The following is a 20,000-nucleotide window of genomic DNA, read 5'->3' as shown; positions in this document are numbered from 1 at the left end:
ACACAGCTGTGTGCACATACAGATCCAGTTCCATGTCAGGACGTTAGGAATCTGAGAATGAAGCCCTGCCCACTCCCACTCCCACCTGCCCACACTGTCGCCCCTCTCAGCCCTCAACCTTATGTCTCTTGTGACTTCATCTCTGCCCAGCTCACAGACCCATCGGCCATGAAGCCCACACACATCTCATTGGGAGCAGCAAGACAAAGCCATATCAAAAGGCAGGGAAATATAGCTGTGCATAGCGATGAGCATCTCCCGCTTCAAAAGACAAACGTGCACAGAGTGATAGCTTGAAACGACAATTAGTTTGAGAAAGATCTAACCAAACAGGGTTAAACTGCTGAATCCAGCCGAGCTGAAGAGCAGCTCCTCAACTCAGTGTGAAAAGTGGCTGTACTACTACATATTGTCAAAATAATTATTTATATACGATTCATATGATATGGATATACACTGAGAGTACAAAACATTAAAAACACCTGCTCTTTCCAATATTACAATATACACTATATATACTGTACATATTATGTTCTAGGTAAGAGTTGTCTACGCATCGGAGTACCATTTCAATCATCTATCTAAATAGACCAGAGGATGTCCAAGGAGATGAATTCTGCCACCTTGTTGACACAGAGGCCCATGGTATTGAGGCCTGTGGTACTGAGGCCTGTGGTACTGAGGCCTGAGGTATTGAGGCCTGTGGTAATGACGCCTGTGGTACTGAGGCCTGTGGTACTGAGGCCTGTGGTAATAACGCCTGTGGTACTGAGGCCTGTGGTACTGAGGCCTGTGGTACTGAGGCCTGTGGTACTGAGGCCTTTGGTACTGGGGCCTGTGGTACTGAGGCCTGTGGTAATGATGCCTGTGGTACTGAGGCCTGTGGTACTGAGGCCTGTGGTACTGAGGCCTGTGATACTGAGGCCTGTGGTACTGGGGCCTGTGGTAATGACGCCTGTGGTACTGAGGCCTGTGGTATTGAGGCCTGTGGTACTGAGGCCTGTGGTATTGAGGCCTGTGGTACTGAGGCATGTGGTACTGAGGCCTGTGGTACTGGGGCCTGTGGTACTGAGGCCTGTGGTAATGAGGCCTGTGGTAATGACGCCTGTGGTACTGAGGCCTGTGGTACTCAGGCCTGTGGTACTGGGGCCTGTGGTATTGAGGCCTGTGGTATTGAGGCCTGTGGTACTGAGGCCTGTGGTACTGAGGCCTGTGGTACTGGGGCCTGTGGTACTGAGGCCTGTGGTATTGAGGCCTGTGATATTGAGGCCTGTGGTACTGAGGCCTGTGGTACTGAGGCCTGTGGTACTGGGGCCTGTGGTAATGATGCCTGTGGTACTGAGGCCTGTGGTATTGAGGCCTGTGGTACTGAGGCCTGTGGTATTGAGGCCTGTGGTACTGATGCCTGTGGTACTGGGGCATGTGGTACTGAGGCCTGTGGTAATGAGGCCTGTGGTAATGACGCCTGTGGTACTGAGGCCTGTGGTACTCAGGCCTGTGGTACTGGGGCCTGTGGTACTGAGGCCTGTGGTACTGAGGCCTGTGGTACTGAGGCCTGTGGTACTGAGGCCTTTGGTACTGGGGCCTGTGGTACTGAGGCCTGTGGTAATGATGCCTGTGGTACTGAGGCCTGTGGTACTGAGGCCTGTGGTACTGAGGCCTGTGATACTGAGGCCTGTGGTACTGGGGCCTGTGGTAATGACGCCTGTGGTACTGAGGCCTGTGGTATTGAGGCCTGTGGTACTGAGGCCTGTGGTATTGAGGCCTGTGGTACTGAGGCATGTGGTACTGAGGCCTGTGGTACTGGGGCCTGTGGTACTGAGGCCTGTGGTAATGAGGCCTGTGGTAATGACGCCTGTGGTACTGAGGCCTGTGGTACTCAGGCCTGTGGTACTGGGGCCTGTGGTATTGAGGCCTGTGGTATTGAGGCCTGTGGTACTGAGGCCTGTGGTACTGAGGCCTGTGGTACTGGGGCCTGTGGTACTGAGGCCTGTGGTATTGAGGCCTGTGATATTGAGGCCTGTGGTACTGAGGCCTGTGGTACTGAGGCCTGTGGTACTGGGGCCTGTGGTAATGATGCCTGTGGTACTGAGGCCTGTGGTATTGAGGCCTGTGGTACTGAGGCCTGTGGTATTGAGGCCTGTGGTACTGATGCCTGTGGTACTGGGGCATGTGGTACTGAGGCCTGTGGTAATGAGGCCTGTGGTAATGACGCCTGTGGTACTGAGGCCTGTGGTACTCAGGCCTGTGGTACTGGGGCCTGTGGTATTGAGGCCTGTGGTACTGAGGCCTGTGGTATTGAGGCCTGTGGTATTGAGGCCTGTGGTAATGACGCTTGTGGTACTGAGGCCTGTGGTACTGGGGCCTGTGGTATTGAGGCCTGTGGTACTGAGGCCTGTGGTATTGAGGCCTGTGGTATTGAGGCCTGTGGTAATGACGCTTGTGGTACTGGGGCCTGTGGTACTGAGGCCTGTGGTATTGAGGCCTGTGGTACTGAGGCCTGTGGTACTGAGGCCTGTGGTACTGAGGCCTGTGGTATTGAGGCCTGTGGTACTCAGGCCTGTGGTACTGAGGCCTGTGGTACTGAGGCCTGTGGTATTGAGGCCTGTGGTATTGAGGCCTGTGGTACTGAGGCCTGTGGTACTGAGGCCTGTGGTACTGGGGCCTGTGGTACTGAGGCCTGTGGTATTGAGGCCTGTGGTATTGAGGCCTGTGGTAATGACGCTTGTGGGACTGGGGCCTGTGGTACTGAGGCCTGTGGTATTGAGGCCTGTGGTACTGAGGCCTGTGGTACTGAGGCCTGTGGTATTGAGGCCTGTGGTACTCAGGCCTGTGGTATTGAGGCCTGTGGTACTCAGGCCTGTGGTACTGAGGCCTGTGGTACTGAGGCCTGTGGTACTCAGGCCTGTGGTACTGAGGCCTGTGGTACTGAGGCCTGTGGTACTGAGGCCTGTGGTACTGTATGTATATAGACATAGAGAGAGAGCTCAGATCAGATCAACACACTGCTGCCTTCTCTTCTCTGACTGAGAGCTAATCTCTGCACTTTTGGATGAAACAGACTCCCATAAATAAACTGATGCACTAAATAATCTGTGACATTGAGGCGGGCAGGTTTTGTATCAGCACAACAGTCTGGCCAAATTAGATAACATAAATCTTGAAATGAAGAAATTAGGAAACGCATCACACCAGTTGTGAAGTCTATATCATGTTTTCTTTAGGCAGCAGCAACTTACAGTAGATGTAGACAGAAACAAACAAGGAAAGAGGTGGATATCTGAAAGTCGTCCTGCTTACCGCATGCCCACAGGTCCACAGCTTTGCCATATGGGTCCTTCCTCAGGACCTCAGGAGACAGGTAACCAGGTGTCCCTGCAAAGCCTGCATCACATCCAGACAGAGAGGCAGTGAGTCACAGATAATGCAGCTCTATTGAAAATCAAATGCTAGGCAACAAGCAATGGGAAACAATGTCTAGATACTTTTTTCCAGTGGAGATCAAGTTTATGAATTGCCTGGATGGGCTGTAGGACAGTGGATGTGCATTGATAATTCAAATGGAACTGTTAACAGGCATTTGTTATTTTTATTTTTTACTTATCTATTTTTTACTTAACACTTATTTTTCTTAAAACTGCATTGTTAGTTAGGGGCTTGTAAGTAAGCATTTCACTGTAAGGTCTACACTTGTTGTATTCGGCGCATGTGACAAATACAATTTGATTTGATTTGATTATCTTCAATAACTAACGGCTATCAACCTATCAGCATCCAGGATGCAAACGTATCATTTTATAAAGCTCTACAAGGGATTCTCTCAGTGTAATAAAAGAACAAGGTGATAGAGTTTAGCTCTATATAATGTCCTAAATACTGGTACAAGCGTAACGCTATTCAATACATAGTGATATAGGCTTTGATCAAAGGCACATGCTGTTTTAAGTGTGAAGTGACACTAACCATATCAATCCATTATATATTATAATACAGTATAGAGAGTTCAGTATCTTTGAATTCTAAAATGCACAAAATACTTCAACCTTTCTAGCAATATAACAAAGAAAAAAACAGAAGTATTCCTGGAGCACTACAAATGAACTTTGTATTCTGTCACAAACCAGGAACAGAGCACAGTGTTCGAGAGATCTGCTCTGATATTATCTTCCCCTTATGTAAGAGAGAGTAATAACATTATTCACATGTTCCTGGGCTCGCCTGCCTCACATTTCTCTCAATAGAGCTTCATTTGAGGTATGAGGTCCATATCCTTATTACCTACCCTGACCAGACAGGTTTCTAATGTTCTAAGTGGTCATGAACTCTCTCTGAGGGGTGATGAGATCTTTATTTTACTGTTGTTTCAACGATTCACCACATCTTCTCATGTTCCAGCCTTGTTATGTGGACAAATGGATTATATATCAATCATCCGACAGAGAAGAAGAACGCATTCTTCCGTTTATTCTCCAGACCCAGGGAACCAGCCTGGGGTTTTACGCACTGTGAACAAAGGACAGGTTGAAATATCCAAACTCATTTTCATTTAGGAAATGATAAAGCATCATGTGAAGAGTACAGTACAGTATAATTATAATGAACAGCAGAGCTGGGTGTGACAGCACCACCAGCTGTCCTTTGGAAACATCAAAATATAGTTTTTGTCTCAAAAAGCAGCCAGCCAGGTGTTCCCCAAAGGATTTAGAAAAATCATCCTGATCTAAGAGAGGTGTGTCTTTAAAAATGAGCTGTGGGTATTGGATAAGTGTCCTCTAGCTCATTAAAAACAGAATTCTAAAAGACATTCCTAGTTCCCTAGTTTTAAAACGTATGTTTGATTCTGCTCAACACAGCATAGTGCCAAAGGGCAGGCTGGTGAAACATCTGAGGTACTGTGATGTCACGAAGCAGACTCAAAACTATGGGGGACAGGGCTTTCAAGACCGTGCTGTTCAGAAAAGCTTTCCAAGACCTCTGTTAATTCTGTTCTCATGTCCTCTGGATCTGACGACACCTGTATATAGCTTTGATTGTTGTCTGTGTTCTATGTTGTGTTTTGGATAGTTTTTATTATCATTATTATTTTTTATTTTTTATTTTTTTACACCTTGGGTGTGAGAAATGCACTTTAACAAATTCTATGTATTATTATTTGTATGTATTTATTAAATTACTGAGCACATCCTCAGGCAGGCATGGAAAACCACAGCATTGGGTCAGCAGAGAGATTGGGTCAGCAGAGAGATTGGGTCAGCAGAGAGATTGGGTCAGCAGTGAGATTGGGTCAGCAGAGAGATTGGGTCAGCAGAGAGATTGGGTCAGCAGAGAGATTGGGTCAGCAGAGAGATTGGGTCAGCAGTGAGATTGGGTCAGCAGAGAGATTGGGTCAGCAGAGAGATTGGGTCAGCAGTGAGATTGGGTCAGCAGTGAGATTGGGTCAGCAGAGAGAGACTTCCCTCCTGGTTTAGGTAGAGTTCCTATCCCAGGGGCTCATGTGATTGGCTGGATAAAAAGTCATTGATTTCCTGTGACCTTCTGAACCCAAGGGCACCAATCACACGGCAGCACCAGTCAGTCTGACTGGTTAGTTAGACCAATCAGTCAGCTAGGTTAGTTAGAGCAGTCAGTCAGTTAGGTTAGTTAGAGCAGTCAGTCAGTTAGGTTAGTTAGACCAGTCAGTCAGCTAGGTTAGTTAGAGCAGTCAGTCAGCTATGTTAGTTTGAGCAGTCAGTCAGTTAGGTTAGTTAGAGCAGTCAGTCAGCTAGGTTAGTTAGAGCAGTCAGTCAGTTAGGTTAGTTAGAGCAGTCAGTCAGCTAGGTTAGTTAGAGCAGTCAGTCAGCTAGGTTAGTTAGAGCAGTCAGTCAGTTAGGTTAGTTAGACCAGTCAGTCAGTTAGGTTAGTTAGACCAGTCAGTCAGCTAGGTTAGTTAGAGCAGTCAGTCAGCTAGGTTAGTTAGAGCAGTCAGTCAGCTAGGTTAGTTAGACCAGTCAGTCAGTTAGGTTAGTTAGACCAGTCAGTCAGTTAGGTTAGTTAGAGCAGTCAGAGTGAAGGAAAATGAGCTATGTCTAACCTATTCCAGCAGGCCTCACTACTAACGAGTCTGGATGGCGCTGAGGTGACATTTCTAAATAAATAAAACAAGCAGTAAACAGCCCTCTTTCCCCTGTGGTAGTCATGGCGCTACAAAACTAGTTATTCCTACCTTGATGATCTTTTGTTAGGCAAACTTTCCCTTTGTTTTCAGTTTTTGGTATTTCTCCGGTATAGCTGTAGAGAAAATGTTTCTTTTTTGATGATATTCGATGCAAAGCGTTTGTTTGATTGGATTCCATAGGAGTCTTTGAATGATTGATTTCCCTCTGAAGGTTCTGTTTCCCTGGTGGAAATATTAACATTATACATCCTAAATCTTGTATAAGTCGAGCTCCTTTAGAAGCCAGTCCTTATTTGCATTTATGTTTTGTGTGTGTGTGTGTGTGTGTCTGTGTGTGTGTGTGTGTGTGTGTGTGTGTGTGTGTGTGTGTGTGTGTGTGTGTGTGTGTGTGTGTGTGTGTGTGTGTAATTACGATTCATATCAGCCATTACCGAACCAGGCTTGTTGGTCCCCCTCCACCTCGATGGCCAGGCCGAAATCTGCCAGCTTCACTGCAGCTCCCTTGGACTTGGAGGCAAGCAGAAGGTTTTCAGGCTGCGTACAAAGAGAGAGGTCAGTCAGTCAGTTAGTCAGTCAGCCAGCCAGTCAGTCAGCAGTCAGTCAGCCAGAGGAGACAGGAGGCCTGAGCAGAAGTAGGGATACGGTGGCAGACAGACATGATTCTAGGCTGGGCCTGATTGAATTGTGTTAATGGCTTTGTGTTGTTGCAGCATGACAGAGCTCTGATAAATACAGCCACCCACCCAGCCACTTCTATCCCACACAGATGGAGGAATGAACACCCCACCTCCCGCCGCCAATCACTCTACTGCTGCTGCTATTAGATGTTATCCACCCCCTGATAAACACAGACACGCACCAGACGCACTCACGAACGCACGCACGCAGGCACACATATGCAAACACAAACACACACACACACACACCTAACATTGCAGCCCACACAAATCCATTTTATCACTCCATCTTCCCTCAGTTCCCAGGTGCTGGGAGGCAGATGTGAAACGATGTGAATGGAACATTTATCTGTGGGGCAGAAGGGTGTCTCTTTGTACAAGCATTTGTTAGTGCATGATAATAACAGTGAGTGTTGAAGCAGTCTGTAAGAAATATAAAATAAAAGATATGATGGAATGAACAAAAATGTACCTTTGAAAGAGTGTGGGTATATATAGCGGTACTTGAATATGTGTATTAATAAATGAAACAGTACTGGAACCTATCCTGTGATTGATCTGTCCCTCATTGACACCACAACAGGGCAGATATACTCTAGAACACGTCAATGCTGTCCGATGTGATGGAGATGGTGTGAGGGTTTGTTGCCGCTTTTACTGTAGGCCTAAATTGGTTTTAGAAACCCCACTCTTTTATTTGTCCCTTGAGCTGACATTGAGATATGGAGTACATGTACTGTACTTGGCAAGTTGGCAACAGAACAGTGGATCGATGGTGGTTGCACTGTAAGTGAATGCCTATTTTATAATCATCAAACTGTGTGCAGGGGAAATTACTTAAGACAGAAGAGGGTCTAGCAGCATGTCCCCTGAATGCTCTGATTGGTTTGATTGGGCTTTTGTTATTATGTCCACATACCTACAGCTGAATCCCTCTCTGACAGTCATGGCTACGATTGCAAAATTCTGGGAACGTTCAATAAATTCCCTGGTTTTCCAGAAATCCTGGATGGAGAATTCCAGATGTCCTGCTTGTTCACTTCTGACTCTGGGAATCCTTCAACCGGGACTTTGGAAAAACCAGGGAATGTATTGAAAGTTCCTGGAATTTTGCAACCCTAGTCATGGCAGAGAGGGTTGGCCTGTTGGCCTGTTATCTGCTGCCTGAGGAGCAAACATTACATAAATAGATGTGTCCTCAAGGTTCAAATTAAAAAGAGCCTGGATGGCTAAAATGAATGGTTGAAATGTGTTTAAATTAATAAAAAATAAAATTAAAAAAATCATCTGAAGTTTCTGCATACACTCTGCATAAAGGTGCTATCTGGAACCTAAAAGGGTTATTTGGCTGTCCCCATAGGATAACCCTTTTAATAACCCTATTTGGTTCCAGGTAAAACCCTTTTGGTTCCATGGGGCGGCATGTAGCTTAGTGGGTAAGAGTGTTGTGCCAGTAACCGAAAGGTTGCTGGTTCTAATCCCCGAGCCGACTAGGTGAAAAATCTGTTGATGTGCCCTTAAGCAAGGCACTTAACCCTAATTGCTCCTGTAAGAGCATCTGCTAAATGACTAAAATGTAAACGTGGAACCCTTTACACAGAGGGTTCTACATGGAACCCAAAAGAGTTCTACTTGGAACCAAAAATGGTTCTCCTATGGGGACAGCTGAAGAACCCTTTTTTCTAAGAGTGTACAGATTATTTATATTCAAATCCATTTTTGATCAAATCAATCAAATAACAACAATATCATCAAAGTGATATCTTGCAGTGGATAAACAGTCTGTGACTTTTCATTTATTCCTTATTCAATCTTACCTTGAGGTCTCTGTGAACGACTCCCATCTGATGACAATGAAGCACTGCCTCCAGAATCTGCTGAATGCAATGACTATGAAAGGAGAGAGAGAGAGAACTGAAAGGCTGAGTGCGCTGAGAGGTCGGAGAGGCTAAATTGAATGCTATTGAAAATGGGCTTCACTTCAGCATTAATCCACACAGCATTTTGGATAAAATGGCCTGTGCACCTCCAAAACAATACAAATCCACACAGAGGCGTTAGAGTTGGCCATTCATTTTCCTAAACTGTCGATCAACACAATAGCACGGGCCAAAGCCTGATGAGTTTTTGCATGTTTGGCTGGGAGTCAGTGGGAAGATTATTAGCAACTAGACTCAGCTGTCAATCAAGCAGTGGAGCGTGGAGCAGGGAGAACCCGGTCCACAGAGATAGAGAGACTGACACGCTAAACCCGGGCGAAGCGTGTACATTGACGGGAGGACACCTCCACAGCCATCTGTTTCCATTTGTTTCTGTTCATTAATTTGTTTTGTAGCCCTTTCGCTCTGTCACTGCAAATCAATGGCCCAGTCCATAGTTGGTGTTGGGTGAAGTGGGGAGATAGTCTATCATGAATAGGCTTATGGAGGTAAAGCTGTTCAATCCAAATGAACAGTCCAATAATGGACCTGCATAATGGATCTTTTTAGATAAAACTATACTAAATATATTCACGTTACCAAATAATTGATTAAAACACACTGTTTTGCAATGAAGGTCTACAATAGCCTCAACACCACTCTGTAGGGTAGCACCATGGTGTAGTCGGAGGACAGCTAGTTTTCGTCCTCCTCTAGGTACATTGACTTCAGTACAAAACCTAGGAGGCACGTGGTTCTCACTCCCTTCCATAGACTTACACAGTAATTATGACAACTTCTGGAGGATGTCCTCCGACCTATCAGAGCTCTTGCAGCATGAACTGACATGTTGTCCACACAATCAAAGGATCAGAGAATGAATCTAGTACTGAAAACATAAGCTACAGCTAGCTAGCACTGCATAAAATGTGGTGAGTAGTTGACGCAAAGAGAGAGAAAGACAATAGTTGAACAGTTTTGAACAAATGTATTTATTTATAAATGAAGGAGAAGCGAGAGAGAGAGAGAGAGAGAGAGAGAGAGAGAGAGAGAGAGAGAGAGAGAGAGAGAGAGAGAGAGAGATAGCTATATTTTGTTGTATTTAGTTTTTCACTTTCACTTACTTAGCTAGCGAATGCAGCTAGCTAGTTTAGCCTACTCAAACACCCGGCTCAAACAGAGAAGGCTGCTATGTTAGCTAGCTGGCTATGGCTATCCAACACTGGAACTTTTCCAAGTCAAGTTAAGCTTTTGGTTTTATTAATATATTGCCACTGAGGCCCGCCGGTGTGACTGCTTATCAACGGCTGACTGTACACTGCACTGCATGATTGTAGAGGGTTTACTAATGCATTAGTTCTAGTAGCTATTCTCACTATGACGTTACTATGGTGACAACGATGTAGACTGTGTAGCGGTTAGCGGTTATGATATGAAGGTTTGGCTTGGATAGGTTTTTTCGCCTGGTCACAGAAAGATGATGTGTTGTGCACTGAAGTCCACAAGCAAAGGAAAAAGGTGAGAGGAGGAGAGCACGTATATGCGAGTAGGAATACAACGATCATGCTGTTTGTATGTGGCTGCTATGAAATTGAACTGTGTTTGCATGTGATCAGGGGTGTATTCATTCTGCCGATTCTGTTGAAAAATGTTTCTTAAATGGAAGCAAACGAAACGGTGATAAACATCAAATCAAATCAAATTGTATTTGTCACATGCGCCGATTACAACAGGTGTAAGACCTTACCGTGAAATGCTTACTTACAAGCCCTTAACCAACACTGCAGTTTTTAGAAAATAGAGTTAAGAAAATATTTACTAAATAAACTAGAGTAAAATTTTTAAATTGTAAAAAGTAACACAATAAAATAACAATAATGAGGCTATATACAGTGGGTACCGGTACCGAGTCAATGTGCGGGGGTACAGGTTAGTCGAGGTAATTTGTACTTGTAGGTAGGGGAATTTGTCCAATAGAAACTCTCGTTTGCAACTGTTGGACTAATGATTGCATCCTAGATCAGCTACATGCAGGCAAGAGTGTGCAAGGCGGTATTGAATATTGTCGATGTCTGTCACCTTGATTACTTCAATTTATCTCGACCTGTGCACCTACGTTGTAAACTTTCACTCATAGGCTAGGTCGTAGCAAGCTCATGATGGGTATAGGGAAAATGTGAGTATCATGTAGTAGCCTAAACCTATCGATATTATTACATTGAACTGGGTGAATGGAATATGAATGACAGTTATCCAATATGCTGTAAAAGAAATAAGGCCATGCTCATAAAACAATTATCGTCCTCACTCATCTTAAGACAATATACAGTATATCATATATATATACGACCACCACTGTAGACAATATACAGTATATCAGGGTTCTATATATATGCCTTTAGATCCTCTCCAATCTCTGGTTTGGGAGTGCTGTGACCTCTGTATAATTCAATGAATACATGTTACAGTGAAAATTCTTACGTTGAAATCTCTAAATTGCTTTGTTACGTATCTGTGTTTGGGTGTATTATGGGAGTTTTGTGAGGTGGTTTCACTGACCTGGCGTCAGCCTCGCTGTAGTACTCTCGAGCAACAATGTCTTCGAAGAGCTCCCCGCCCGTCACTCTGAGGAAGAGAGAGGATTGTTAGGCTGCCAGAGGATGAAGGTGGCCACCAGAGCATGGAGCCAATGTGAGAGAAATACACCCTTCTCAATACCCCCATATCAGCCACTGAGACACACTGACAACTGTGTGTTTTTTTTTGTGTTTCGGGGGGGGGGGGGTTAGATCAGCTTTAATATTGCAGATAGATTGTGGCTTCCATCAGTGTAATTGTCTGCATCATTTCCAATCCCCCATATATTTTTGGGTAAATATATCAAATAACTGGGAGACAACTGTGTGTTGACATGGAACCTAACAGGCACCTCCAAATGTAAATGTCTGATGTGTAAAAAGGAACTTTATTGACAAAAACCAAGCAGTTGACTCCCTGTTGCAAAGTTCAGACTTTGAGAGTATGAATCCTCAACAGGACACTCTAAGTAACAGCTAAATGTTACCCAGTCATGCCTTCACAGGATACTAGGAGACAGCTAAATGTTACCCAGTCATGCCTTCACAGGATACTAGGAGACAGCTAAATGTTGTCAAGTCATGCTTTCACAGGATACTAGGAGACAGCTAAATGTTTCCCAGTCATGCCTTCACAGGATACTAGGAGACAGCTAAATGTTACCCAGTCATGCCTTCACAGGATACTAGGAGACAGCTAAATGTTGTCAAGTCATGCCTTCACAGGATACTAGGAGACAGCTAAATGTTTCCCAGTCATGCCTTCACAGGATACTAGGAGACAGCTAAATGTTACCCAGTCATGCCTTCACAGGATACTAGGAGACAGCTAAATGTTACCCAGTCATGCCTTCACAGGATACTAGGAGACAGCTAAATGTTACCCAGTCATGCATTCACAGGATACTAGGAGACAGCTAAATGTTACCCAGTCATGCATTCACAGGATACTAGGAGACAGCTAAATGTTACCCAGTCATGCATTCACAGGATACTAGGAGACAGCTAAATGATACCCAGTCATGCATTCACAGGATACTAGGAGACAGCTAAATGTTACCCAGTCATGCATTCACAGGATACTAGGAGACAGCTAAATGTTACCCAGTCATGCATTCACAGGATACTAGGAGACAGCTAAATGTTTCCCAGTCATGCCTTCACAGGATACTAGGAGACAGCTAAATGTTACCCAGTCATGCATTCACAGGATACTAGGAGACAGCTAAATGTTACCCAGTCATGCATTCACAGGATACTAGGAGACAGCTAAATGTTACCCAGTCATGCCTTCATAGAATAAACACATAGACTGGCACACACTGACCAAGTATCGCTAGATATACAGTATGAATTATGTAAACAAATATACACTCAGAATAATAAGTAGATAAAGTCTGATATTTGTAGGCCTATCTCATAAACCTGCTAGTACAAATTGATTGGGCTCTGACGAAGGAGATTGCTACTAAATGTGTCAGCTTTAAAGACTATCAAAGGGAATTTCGTTTTTCTTAGTCTCTCATTTTTGTCTGTTTTTGATCCCAAAGAATTAAGAAAATTTGATCTTTCTGATATGGGCACTATAATCAAAGTGAATCTATAGCAAGGGACTGCTTCTAAACACTATCCTGCTGTTTCAGATGAGTTAAGAACAACTTGCATTGTCAAATCAAATCAAATATTATTTGTCACATGCACTGAATGTGTAGACCTTACAGTGAAATGCTTACTTACAAGCCCTTAACCAACAATGCAGTTTTAAGAAAAATAAGTGTTAAGTAAACAATAGATAAGTAAAAAATAAAAGCAGTAAAATAACAGTAAAAATAACAATAGCAAGGCTATATTCGGGGGTACAGGTACAGAGTCAATGTGCGGGGGCACCGGTTAGTCGAGGTTATTTATTTATTAATTTTTTATTTCACCTTTATTTAACCAGGTAAGCCAGTTGAGAACAAGTTCTCATTTACAACTGCGACCTGGCCAAGATAAAGATAATTGAGGTAATATGTACATGTAGGTATAGTTAAAGTGACTATGCATAGATAATAAACAGAGAGTAGCAGCAGCGTAAAAGAGGGGGTCCGGGTAGCCATTTGATTAGCTGTTCAGGAGGGTCATTAAGATCTTCTTACGCAACACTTTGTCATGCTGCTCATCGTCACACTCACAAAGCTGTCCTTTTTCATTCAGAGACACTTAACAGGAAGCTAAAAGAAGACGCCTCGTTACCGATGCAAGAAGAATTCTCTTGAAGGTACAATATAAAGACATTTCCCGTTAGTGTAATATAATTCCAGTTTCTGTAATATAATTCCAGTTCCTGTAATATAATTCCAGTTCCTGTAATATAATTCCAGTTCCTGTAATATAATTCCAGTTTCTGTAATATAATTCCAGTTTCTGTAATATAATTCCAGTTTCTGTAATATAATTCCAGTTTCTGTAATATAATTCCAGTTCCTGTAATATAATTCCAGTTTCTGTAATATAATTCCAGTTTCTGTAATATAATTCCAGTTCCTGTAATATGATTCCAGTTTCTGTAATATAATTCCAGTTTCTGTAATATAATTCCAGTTCCTGTAATATAATTCCAGTTTCTGTAATATAATTCCAGTTCCTGTAATATAATTCCAGTTTCTGTAATATAATTCCAGTTCCTGTAATATAATTCCAGTTCCTGTAATATAATTCCAGTTTCTGTAATATAATTCCAGTTTCTGTAATATAATTCCAGTTTCTGTAATATAATTCCAGTTTCTGTAATATAATTCCAGTTTCTGTAATATAATTCCAGTTTCTGTAATATAATTCCAGTTCCTGTAATATAATTCCAGTTTCTGTAATATAATTCCAGTTTCTGTAATATAATTCCAGTTCCTGTAATATAATTCCAGTTTCTGTAATATAATTCCAGTTTCTGTAATATAATTCCAGTTCCTGTAATATGATTCCAGTTTCTGTAATATAATTCCAGTTTCTGTAATATAATTCCAGTTCCTGTAATATAATTCCAGTTTCTGTAATATAATTCCAGTTCCTGTAATATAATTCCAGTTTCTGTAATATAATTCCAGTTCCTGTAATATAATTCCAGTTCCTGTAATATAATTCCAGTTTCTGTAATATAATTCCAGTTTCTGTAATATAATTCCAGTTTCTGTAATATAATTCCAGTTTCTGTAATATAATTCCAGTTTCTGTAATATAATTCCAGTTCCTGTAATATAATTCCAGTTTCTGTAATATAATTCCAGTTTCTGTAATATAATTCCAGTTCCTGTAATATAATTCCAGTTTCTGTAATATAATTCCAGTTTCTGTAATATAATTCCAGTTTCTTTAATATATTTCCAGTTTCATTAATGAAAAGCGTTCAACACCTGCAGGGGACTGTAATCACTGTTGAGCAGACTGAAATCAAACGTTCCTAGAAAGGCATTGAAAGATATTACAACAGTTGAGTGTTTAAAATGCATATTAGAGTGATTTTTAAAGAACTCATATATTTTGGTGCACTCAGAGAATACGAAGCAACCTCAACACTATGGCAGGGATCATCAACTAGATTCAGCAGTGGGACGATTTTGTTCTTGAGCAGATGGTCAGGGGGCTGGAAAATAATTACAAATAATTTGTGGACCGCAAATAGACCACAAGAAGCCCAAACATATATAATAGTTCACTAAAACATAATAATTTCAAACCTTGCTTACATTTACAGTTGAAGTCGGAAGTTTACATACACTTAGGTTGGAGTCATCAAAACTCGTTTTTCAACCACTCCACAAATTTCTTGTTAACAAGCTATAGTTTTGGCAAGTCGGTCTACTTTGTGCATGACACAAGTAATTTTTCCAACAATTGTTTACAGACAGATTATTTCACTTATAATTCACTGTATCACAATTCCAGGGGGTCAGAAGTTGACTGTGCCTTTAAACAGCTTGGAAAATTCCAGAAAATGATGTCATGGCTTTAGAAGCTTCTGATAGGCTAATTGACATCATTTGAGTCAATTGGAGGTGTACCTGTGGATGTATTTCAAGGCCTACCTTCAAACTCAGTGCCTCTTTGCTTGACATCATCAGAAAAGCAAAAGAAATCAGCTAAGACCTCAGCAAAAAATGTGTAGACCTCCACAAGTCTGGTTCATCCTTGGGAGCAATTTCCAAACGCCTGAAGGTACCACGTTCATCTGTACAAACAATAGTACGCAAGTATAAACACCATGGGACCACGCGGCCGTCACACAACTCAGGAAGGATACGCATTCTGTCTCCTAGAGATGAACATACTTAGGTGCGAAAAGTGCAAATCAATCTCAGAACAACAGCAAAGGACCTTGTGAAGATGCTGGAGGAAACAGGTAAAAAATTATCTATATCCACAGTAAAACGAGTCCTATATCGACATAACCTGAAAGGCAGCTCAGCAAGGAAGAATCCACTGCTCCAAAACCGCCATAAAAAAGCCAGACTACGGTTTGCAACTGCACATGGGAACGAAGATCGTACTTTTTGGAGAAATGTCCTCTGGTCTGATGAAACAAAAATAGAACTAATTGGCCATAATGACCATCGTTATGTTTGGAGGAAAAAGGGGAATGCTTGCAAGCCGAAGAACACCATCCCAACCGTGAAGCACGGGGGTGGCAGCATCATGCTGTGGGGGTGCTTTGCTGCAGGAGGGACTGGTGCACTTCACAAAATAGATGGCATCATGAGGAAGGAAAATTATGTCTACTATTATTCTGACATTTCACATTCTTAAAATAAAGTGGTGATCCTAACTGACCTAAGACAGGGAATTTTTACTAGGATTAAATGTCAGTAATTGTGAAAAGTTTAAATGTATTTTGCTAAGTAGTATGTAAACTTCCGACTTCAACTGTATATACGATCACATATACAGTGCATTTGGAAAGTATTCAGACCCCTTACCTTTTTCCACATTTTGTTACGTTACAGGCTTATCCTAAAATTGATTAAATAAATAAAATCCTCATCAATCTACACACAATACCCCATAATGACAAAATGAAAACAGGTTTTTAGACATTTTTTCAAATCTATTAAAAGTAAAAAACAGAAATACCTAATTTACATAAGTATTCAGACCCTTGGTTATGAGACTCAAAATTCAGCTCAAGTGCATCCGGTTTCCATTGATCATCCTTGAGATGTTTCTACAACTTGATTGGAATCCACCTGTGGAAAATTCAATTGACTGGACATGATTTGGATAGGCACACACCTGGTCCCACAGTTGACAATGCATGTCAGAGCAAAAAACAAGCCATGAGGTCGAAGGAATTGTCCTTAGAGCTCCGAGACAAGATTGTGTCAAGGCACCGATCTGGGGAAGGGTACCAACACATTTCTGCAGCATTGAAGGTCCCCAAGAACACAGTGGCCTCCATCATTCTTAAATGGAAGAAGTTTGGAACCACCAAGACTCTCCTAGAGCTGGCCGCCCGGCAAACTGAGCAATCGGGGGAGAAGGGCCTTGGTCAGGGAGGTAACCAAGAACCCGATGCTCACTCTGACAAAGCTCCAGAGATGGGAGAATCTTCCAGAAGGACAACCATCTCTGCAACACTCCACCAATCAGGCCTTTATGGTAGAGTGGCCAGACGGAAGCCACTCCTCAGTAAAAGGCACATGACAGCCCGCTTGGAGTTTGCCAAAAGGCACCTAAAGGACTTTCAGACCATGAGAAACAAGATTCTCTGGTCTGATGAAACCAAGATTGATCTCTTTGGCCTGAATGCCAAGCGTCACGTCTGGAAGAAACCTGGCACCATCCCTACTGTGAAGCATGGTGGTTGCAGTGTCATGCTGTGGAGATGTTTTTCAGCGGCAGGGACTGGGAGACTAGTCAGGATCGAGGGAAAGATGAATGGAGAAAAGTACAGAGAGATCCTAGTACGGAGAAAACCTGCTCCAGAGCACTCAGGACCTCAGACTGGGGTAAAGGTTCACCTTCCAACAGGACAATGACCCTAAGCACACAGCCAAGACAACGCAGGAGTGGCTTCGGGATAAGTCTCTGAAGGTCTTTGAGTGGCCCAGCCAGAGCCCGGACTTGAACCCGATCAAACATCTCTGGAGAGACCTAAAAATAGCTGTCCAGCAACGCTCCCCATCCAACCTGACAGAGCTTGAGAGGATCTGCAGAGAAGAATGGAAGTAACTCCCCAAATACAGGTGTGCCAAGCTTGTAATCGCTGCCAAAGGTGCTTCAACAAAGTACTGAGTTAAGGGTCTGAATACTTATGTAAATGTGATATTTCAGCTTTTCATATTTTTTAAATTAGCAAAAAAGTCTAAAAACCTGTTTTTGCTATGTCATTATGGGGTATTGTGTGTAGATTGATGAGGGGGGAAAAAAACTATTTAATCAATTTTAGAATAATGCTGTAACGTAACAAAATATGGAAAAAGCGAAGGGATCTGAATACTTTGCTGGTGTTTTGACAGTCTTTTATATCCAACAATAATATAAATAAATATAGTTACTTTAATAACTCTACCTACATGTACACTACCGTTCAAAAGTTTGGGGTCACTTAGAAATGTCCTTGTTTTCGAAAGAAAAGCAATTTTTTCGTCCATTAAAATAACATCAAATTGATCAGAAATACAGTGTAGACATTGTTAATGTTGTAAATGGCTATTGTAGCTGGAAACTGCTGATTTTTTATGGAACATCTACATAGGCGTACAGAGGCCCATTATCAGCAACCATCAGTTCTGTGTTCCAATGGCACGTTGTGTTTGCTAATCCAAGTTTATCATTTTAAAAGGCTAATTGATCATTCGAAAACCCTTTTGCAATTATGTTAGGACAGCTGAAAACTGTTGTGCTGATTAAAGAAGCAATAAAACTGGCCTTCTTGAGACTAGTTGAGTATCTGGAGCATCAGCAATTGTTGGTTCGATTAGAGGCTCAAAATGGCCAGAAACACGTCAGTCTATTCTTGTTCTGAGAAATTAAGGCTATTCCATGCGAGAAATTGCCAAGAAACTGAAGATCTTGTACAACGCTGTGTACTACTCCCTTCACAGAACAGCGCAAACTGGCTCTAACCAGAATAGAAAGAGGAGTGGGAGGCCCCGGTTCACAACTGAGCAAGAGGACAAATACATTAGAGTGTCTAGTTTGAGAAACAGACGCCTCACAGGTCCTCAACTGGCAGCTTCATTAAATAGTACCCGCAAAACACCAGTCTCAACGTCAACAGTGAAGGGGCGACTCCGGGATGCTGAGAAAAAGTTGCAAAGAAAAAGCCATATCTCAGACTGGCCAATAAAAATAAAAGATTAAGATGGGCAAAATAACACAGACACTGGACAGAGGAAGATTGGGAAAAAGTGTTATGGACAGACGAATCGAAGTTTGAGGTGTTCGGATCACAAAGAAGAACATTTATGAGACGCAGACCAAATTAAAAGATGCTGGAGGAGTACTTGATGCCATCTGTCAAGCATGGTGGAGGCAATGTGATTGTCTGGGGGTGCTATGGTGGTGGTAAAGTGGGAGATTTGTACAGGGTAAAAGGGATCTTGAAGAAGGAAGGCTATCACTCCATTTTGCAACGCCATGCCATACCCTATGGACGGCTCTTGATTGGAGCCAATTTCCTCCTACAACAGGACAATGACCCAAAGCACAGCTCCAAACTATGCAATAAATATTTAGGGAAGAATCAGTCAGCTGGTATGTCTATAATGGAGTGGCCAGCACAGTCACCGGATCTCAACCCTATTGAGTTGTTGTGGGAGTAGCTTGACTGTATGGTACGTAAGAAGTGCCCATCAAGCCAATCCAAATTGTGGGAGGTGCTTCAGGAAGCATGGGGTGACATCTCTTCAGATTACCTCAACAAATTGACAACTAGAATGCCAAAGGTCTGCAAGGCTGTAATTGCTGCAAATGGAGGATTCTTTGACAAAAGCAAAGTTTGAAGGACACAATTATTATTTCAATTAAAAATCATTATTTCTAACCTTGTCAATGACTACATTTCCTATTCATTTTGATATATTTCCTATTCAAACTCATTTCATGTGTGTTTTCATGGAAAACAAGGACATTTCTAAGCGACCCCAAACTTTTGAACGGTAGTGTATATTTATTTATTTTACTCAGAAAACTTGGGGGGCCAAATACAATCACCCCATTAAAAAAAAAGAGAAAGAAAAAGTGGTTGTCCCACTGGCTATCAGAAGTTGAATGCACCTTTGTAAGTCGCTCTGGATAAGAGCGTCTGCTAAATGATGTAAATGTAAATCTAAATAAAGACAATAACAATTTTAATAAAATAAAAAAATATTATACAAAAAATATATGTATATATACTGTATATATATATACAGTACCAGTCGAAAGTTTGGACACACCTACTCATTCAAGGGTTTTTCTTTATTTTTACTATTTTCTACATTGTAGAATAATAGTGAAGACATCAAAACTATGAAATAACACATATGGAATCATATAGTAACCAAAAAAGTGTTAAACAAATCAAAATATATTTTAGATTTTAGATTCTTCAAAGTAGCCACCCTTTGCCTTGATGACAGCTTTACATTCTCACAACCAGCTTCATGAGGTAGTCACCTGGAATGCTTTTCCAACAGTCTTGAAGGAGTTCCAACATATG

General features: G+C 42.2%; 1 protein-coding gene across 1 annotated transcript in view; it reads right to left on the bottom strand.

Annotated features, from left to right (window-relative positions):
• The window catches only part of LOC311121885 (calcium/calmodulin-dependent protein kinase type II subunit alpha-like), a gene marked incomplete at both ends in the record, with an annotated part of 33,870 nt that overhangs the window by 11,800 nt on the left and 2,070 nt on the right, over positions 1 to 20,000 (bottom strand). Inside the window, 4 exons of the mRNA XM_084196325.1 lie at positions 3,301 to 3,384; positions 6,586 to 6,688; positions 8,649 to 8,721; positions 11,310 to 11,375. Coding sequence (XP_084052451.1) covers positions 3,301 to 3,384; positions 6,586 to 6,688; positions 8,649 to 8,721; positions 11,310 to 11,375 — 326 coding nt within the window. The remainder of the gene's footprint in view (positions 1 to 3,300; positions 3,385 to 6,585; positions 6,689 to 8,648; positions 8,722 to 11,309; positions 11,376 to 20,000) is intronic.

This window comes from Coregonus lavaretus, assembly GCF_964263955.1.
Source record: "Coregonus lavaretus genome assembly, contig: HAP1_SCAFFOLD_5259, whole genome shotgun sequence".
Taxonomy (NCBI): domain Eukaryota; kingdom Metazoa; phylum Chordata; class Actinopteri; order Salmoniformes; family Salmonidae; genus Coregonus; species Coregonus lavaretus.
The sequence above is the reverse complement of the archived record's forward strand: the minus strand, read 5'-3'. Positions and strand labels throughout refer to the sequence as shown.